Source organism: Camelina sativa, chromosome 13 (assembly GCF_000633955.1).
Source record: "Camelina sativa cultivar DH55 chromosome 13, Cs, whole genome shotgun sequence".
NCBI classification, from domain to species: domain Eukaryota; kingdom Viridiplantae; phylum Streptophyta; class Magnoliopsida; order Brassicales; family Brassicaceae; genus Camelina; species Camelina sativa.
In genome coordinates, this window is record NC_025697.1 from 540208 (window position 1) to 546398 (window position 6191).

Here is a 6191-nt window from a genome sequence, read left to right on the forward strand (position 1 = left end):
GGCAAAACAGGTTCTCTGCAGGGAGATGGACCAAGAAGGAAAGATCTTGATTCTATCTCTAACAAGCTCTGGGATTTCTATTATTCCAAGCAACAGGAAAAACCTTCAGAAACTCCGTGGCTACCACAGTCAATCTACATGTGGGACACCCTTAAGTACTCTCTTATTTCGATGGAAATTGTCACTCGTTGTGCGAAGAATTCATTGCTTCCTGTCTATAGTATTGACTCCTTGTATGAAGAGTTTAGAACCTCTACAGGGACTGTTTTGTCGGTCTTATTACGAGTAGTACAGAGCACCAGAACAAAGAATGCTATTCATGTTCGTCAGAGATTTATGGGTATGAAGCATCTTGCAGAGTCTATATGCTCTGGAATTTCAAGTAGTTCTTCGAGCAGCATATTTGGCAGTGAAGGTACTTTTTCTCATACTCAGAGAGAATAAATGACATGGAAATGTCTGTTGACATGGCCTCTGTATTTTCACTTAAACATTAGTTGGGATTTAACTGGATCGATTTTAGTTAGATCAAGAAATTCCCAAACGACAACATCTGAAAATATTTGCCATCTTTTCAGGCACAACAGGTTCATTGAAGAATATAAACCTGCTCTGGAATCGAGCATCTGATCCAGTTCTTGCCCATGACCCATTCTCTTCACTGATGTGGGCTCTCTTTTGTCTCCCTTCTCCTTTTCTCACATGCGAGGAATCTCTATTATCACTTGTGCATATTTTCCACAGTGTCTCTCTTGTTCAGGTATGTCACATCGTTCTCTGTGTATATATATATATATATATATATGTATATATATATATAATAATAATAATAATTTTGCCTCTTTTAGACTCACATTTCCTAATCTTGTTGTCTTTGGTGCAGACTGTAATTGCTTATTGTTCATGTCGCCTAAGTGACTTGAGTGAATTAAATTTTGAGGAAAAACTGCTTAATGACATCTCCAACGCTTTGAGAGAATCAGGTGGTTGGGAGTATTTCATGTCCAACAATATGGATTTATCATGTGATATAAAAGACACAATCCGTAAATATAGTCTTCCTTTCTTGAGGAGATGTGCATTGTTGTGGAAGCTACTGAAATCTACTCCTGGGAAGTTGCATGAAGACGCAGATATGTTTGATTTGCCATCTGACTCCGCCGGCGACAATATGGATTTCATGTACGGTCCCCAATCTGAGCTGAATCATGTGCTAGAACTGGAGAAAATGTTTAAGATTCCGCCTGTAGATACCATTCTGAACGATGAACGTCTCCGCTCTTCAACTCAAACATGGCTCAAGCATTTTCAGCGGGAATACAAAATCAACAGAGTTCAAAGGCCCCTTTACATCACCCCTGTAGTTTCTTTCCAGCTAATGAAATTACCCAATCTTTACCAGGAACTACTGCAAAGGTTTGCAGCGACATCTCTCTCTGGTTTTTGCATGAGCTGTTTCCCATTCGAAGACATTGTCCCTAATCTAGAAGCCATGTTTTCCTTTTTTAGGTGTATAAAAAAATCTTGCAGCAATTGCAACAAAGTGATCGAAGAACCTGCATTATGTCTTCTGTGTGGAAGATTGTGTTCTCCAATATGGAGGCCATGTTGCAGGTATTTGCTTCACTTCCACTAGTCTCCAAATATCGTTTTGCATGACGTTTTTATTGTTATAAAAAAACAAATAGTGATGTCCGAACATACGTTTTCAGAGAAAGTGGTTGTCAGACTCATGCAATCACCTGTGGTGCTGGTACTGGTGTATATCTTCTAATAAGGGTATGGCCTCTCCCTCTCTTGTAGATATAGCTTCTCTCTTTTACTTTATATATTACTTGTATGTAAGGTGTGTGTGCGTCATTATTGGGCTAGGGCTATTAATTGATTAATCTCCATTTTTCCATAGCGGACCACAATTTTGCTACAAAGATTTGCAAGACAATCACCTTGGCCATCTCCTTACTTGGATTCGTTTGGAGAAGAGGTAAACTTACAAAAAGATTTCTTTCTATCTACCTATACATTTGATGGGTATGATCTTGTTGATTCGAATGTTTTCGTGCAATGGGCATTGATTATTTGTTCCAGGATCTCGAGATGAGCAGAGGGAGACGACTATACCTGAATGAAGAACGTTATGCTGCTTTAACTTACATGGTAAATGTTTTTTTCTCAATAATCAAAAGAATAAGCTTTTGTTTGTAGAAAGTAATAATTCATATTTTGCTCTGTGAACTCTTCTTTCCCTAGGTTGGTTCTCATGGACTCGATCACAGTTCAAAAGTTCTCAACCAAACCACAATTGGAACCTTCTTTGTTTAAACTGTCTGGCGCCTCTTTCTCAGACTTTCTCCTCTTATGTTGCTTTGAAATCATCATTAGTTAAGATTCTAAAGATTTAGGAGCTTTTCTGAATTCTGATGATCCTTTAATTAAATTTTATGCTACTTGGGTTGATTTCTTTATTTGTGGATATTATTAGATCATGTTTGTAAATAGAGTATATTTGCAGTTGCGTACGTTTTTTTAATTAATCCAAAAAGAATGTGTTGTGTTCTGATATTAGGCTCTTCGATGTCTGAAGATGAAGAAATGTCAGCGTCTTTTCTAACCATGTAAAACAATCATATATACTCAAAAACCCTTAAAAAGTACAAAATAATATTACCAGTTCTAATCTCTTAAACTAGTTTCTGCACAATTATCATTTAAATGTAAAACGAAGATCGTTTCCAACCATGTATTAGTGAACAATAAAATTAAACTACTTTGAGTGTACCACCTACCTATTCATTTTAGTTCCGGTGTTTAGATGACCCAAACAGCTTGAGGCTTCCCAGCAAAGCTTCAATTCTTCTTGGAACCTTACTGGTTTCTTCACATGATCTCTCTGTATCAAGAACGATGGAATTTCAGACTTGTAACTCAGACTAGTGACGTTGGAGAAATTATATTCAATTTTCACTCACAGGTTTGTAAACTGATGTATGCACACGATGAAGAAGATTTTCGCAAAAAGAGAAGAAGGGTCGGGTCCTACACAGGCTTGTTTTCCTCAGATGCTAAGTCAGATGTTTCGGTTTCATCATCCGGCTGCTTCTCTTTTGCAGATGTAAACTCAAGCTGTCTTGATTTTATTACAGCCGTTCTTTTAGCTCTTAACCGATATGGTGGAGATACATTGAAAACATTCCCATTTGACTCCAGTTTTTCATCATCCCTGCAAACATCAGTTGTCTCCAGCATCAAGCTTTCTCTCCCAGCTGGAGAAATATCTGAGCTATCTTTACTTTCTTCTTTTTGATCAGCTTCCTTAACTCCAACACTAACAACATCATCATCTGTTTTCGCAGCCAAAACAACTCTTCGCCTTTTCCTAAAGATAGAAGGTGTGTTTGGAAAAGTCCTAGCAGCTTCTCTCAAGAAAGATTCAGGACTTCTTGTTGCAGCTAAACCACTGTCTTTATTACACGGTGGAGTCATTAAGCCGACTGGTGATTCAGTAACAGGACTGCAACCACATTCGTATCTGTACATACGTTGTCGATCCGCTTCTGATGGAAAGTAATAGTCGAGTGGAGACTTATAGTACAAATTCCCATGCTTTGGAGTTCCAAACACATTTTCTTCTTTCCTCTGGATTGATCTCTCATAATAAGCTTTTGAGTTGATTCTGACTTCCTCTGGAATTGGTTCCAGATTAGGCAACTGAGGCTTGTACTCAACAGGAGAGCAAGCATACTCATTGACACTGTTTCTTCGTGTAGCAGCTACCTCTTCAAGCAGAGCTGAAGAAGCATCAAAATGATCTCTTCCAACTTCATTTGAATCTGTATTTCCTGAAGAAGTTTGGGTAGCAGAATCAGAATCCTTGAAAGGTTTAGTTGCACTAGACTGCTTGGAATCTCTGTCTCCATCAGCATTATCATTCAGAAGGCAGAACTTGGTTGCTGGCGGTGGCAAGTTACCAGTTGCTAAATAGAACTCCAACTTTTTCTTCAAAGAACTATTCCAATGGTTCTTTATGGCGTTATCAGTCCTGCATAAAGTAGGTAGAAATCATTGGCAATAACTGTATGAGAGGTTCAAAAATGTCAATTAACTTTATTTCTTATAAGAACATGTTCAACAAGAAAGTATACCTTCCTGGTAAAACCTTAGCAATTTCCGCCCATTTGTTTCCGTACACTCGATGAGCATTCATGAGAGCTGATTCTTCTTCTACGGTCCAAGCATCCTTTCTAATATCAGGATTTAAATGGTTGTGCCACCTGTAATCATAAACACAGTGAGGCTTCCAAATGCAAAGGAGGCATGGACTCTTTTCTTCAGATGGTGAATATTCTAATCTTTATTACCTTTCTCGACATTGTTTCCCGATACGACCTGGTAAAGACTTCGCGATTACAGACCATTTGGCAGGTCCATATTTATTCACAAGTTCAACGATTTTATCATCCTCCTACAAATGACAAAAGAAAGAGAATTTTGGAGCTAGCAATCAAAAGAAGATTAAAAAAAGTTTCAGAACATGAAAAAGAGAACCTCTTTAGTCCAAGGTCCTTTGACAAGTTCTGGATTAAGAACTTTCTGCCACCGGTGCAAGCATTGGACTTCTGTTCTATCTGGGAAAAATTCCGCTGTAAAATGAAACACAAAAAAAATCAAACAACCAGAAGAATGACCGAAACCAGCTACTTTTAACCTTGCAGAGGCAAAACCGAAATTACGGTTCTCTTGCAAAGTGCACAGCAGAGATTACGTTTTCTGAATTGAGAGAATTTTGTGAGATTCTCAGTAGATTTAAGATACGAGTTCAGTTCCTGAACGTTCAAGTAAATACCTCTAGACAAGAGTTCAGTTCCCGAAAACAGTACTTATAAATTATCCAAATAGGTTCATCATTAGAAGATCAATAATCTGATTGAATGTGTTGCAACATCGATGGTACCAATTTTACAAGAAATAGATTCAAGAAAAGAAATTTACCTATTTTTTTCCACCGCTTCCCCTTATACTTGTCAACTGCTAGTCTAAGTGTCTCATCCTGAATAGTGATAGAAACCAATTACATGCCACAATAAGGCTAGTCTCATCATTTCGTTCAAGTAAACAGTAATCCATATACACATGAATGAGATACTACTGCAGTTCATAATATTCAAGTAATCCATATTGTGTTAATCCATATTCACCATAAGATACATTATAGAATGAGGTCGCTCTACACATCAATTAAACAATGAAACCGACAACCAGGAAACTAGAAACAAAAGGAACCACTAACCTCCTCTGGAGTCCAACCACCTTTTGCTCGTCTCATAGGCCCACTAGTCCTCCTGCAAGATTCGAGAATGATTTAGGTGCGTCGGAATTCAGAGAAGGAAGTTGAAACGGAAGAGATAATAAAAGTACCGAGGAGTTGGAGATGCTGTGGCAGGAGTAGCGATTTCAGGTGACTTGAGGAAGAAACAGCCACTTCCTTCGGATGCAGAAGAGCAAGGGGCAGCTAATGGTTGCTTATTCTCCATACATTGAATCTCAATTTGCATTTCACTTACTTCCTCCTAAAGATCACCCATTAAAATCACCAAATTCTCAGAATTATCGTTAAAGAAAAAACATGGGGATTGTACACGAGACGAAGAAGAAGGGATCTTTATCAACCAATCAATCGGAAATCACAAAACCCTAGAAACCCCTCACGGCCGCAAAACAGAAGCCAGATCTAACAAATCGGTGAAATCAGTAAGAAAAAAAAACAAGTCGATTCTTTTCCAGCTATTAAGATAATTAGGGTTTATAGCAATTCTAAACAAATAAGAACGCCCGTGTTTCCGATTCAGAAATAGCCACGAACTCACACCACAGTAGAAGAAGATTACAATCTGATCACAAGAAATGTTAAGCCCTAATCAGATTCAAGAGGAAAAAAAACTGACCTTTATCGGTGAACAAGCCGCAGGAATCGAACTGGAGCTCATCGAGATAGAGAGATGGGCGAATTCGTGAGGAAGAAGAAGAAGAAGGGGAAAAGGGTAACGTTAGAAGAAAAAAAAAAACCAAAACTTTATTCGAAAAAAACTTTGCCCGTTGAACGAGAGAGAGAGAAGAGAGACGAGAGGAGAGAATGAGAGAGAGAGATTAATGGAAACAAAAAACGCAAAAAGAAAAAAAAAAAAAAAAAAAAA

At 38.1% G+C, this 6191-nt stretch overlaps 2 protein-coding genes across 5 annotated transcripts in view; one reads left to right on the top strand and one right to left on the bottom strand.

Annotated features, from left to right (window-relative positions):
- The window catches only part of LOC109124637 (E3 ubiquitin-protein ligase PRT6), a 10789-nt gene extending 8274 nt beyond the window's left edge, over positions 1-2515 (top strand). For all 3 annotated transcript variants that reach the window (XM_010453766.2, XM_010453764.2, XM_010453765.2), the window contains 8 exons: positions 11-415; positions 579-760; positions 884-1416; positions 1510-1614; positions 1713-1779; positions 1907-1984; positions 2089-2157; positions 2251-2515. In XM_010453766.2, the coding sequence (XP_010452068.1) occupies positions 11-415; positions 579-760; positions 884-1416; positions 1510-1614; positions 1713-1779; positions 1907-1984; positions 2089-2157; positions 2251-2322 (1511 nt within the window). In that variant the 3' untranslated portion in view covers positions 2323-2515. The remainder of the gene's footprint in view (positions 1-10; positions 416-578; positions 761-883; positions 1417-1509; positions 1615-1712; positions 1780-1906; positions 1985-2088; positions 2158-2250) is intronic.
- Positions 2617-6106, bottom strand: LOC104734234 (myb-related protein A-like). Of its 2 annotated transcripts, XR_002034898.1 has the most exons (9): positions 5943-6106; positions 5416-5567; positions 5288-5339; positions 4990-5047; positions 4546-4640; positions 4359-4462; positions 4143-4271; positions 2970-4039; positions 2617-2890 (listed from the first exon to the last, which is right to left on the bottom strand). XR_002034898.1 is itself a non-coding variant. In XM_019234861.1 (8 exons), the coding sequence occupies exons 1-8, from the start codon at positions 5982-5984 to the stop codon at positions 3037-3039; spliced, it is 1635 nt and encodes a 544-aa protein (XP_019090406.1). In that variant the 5' UTR covers positions 5985-6106; the 3' UTR covers positions 2617-3036. The 2 variants fall into 2 exon arrangements, 1 of the variants encoding a protein (XP_019090406.1); XM_019234861.1 differs by having other exon boundaries at positions 2617-4039.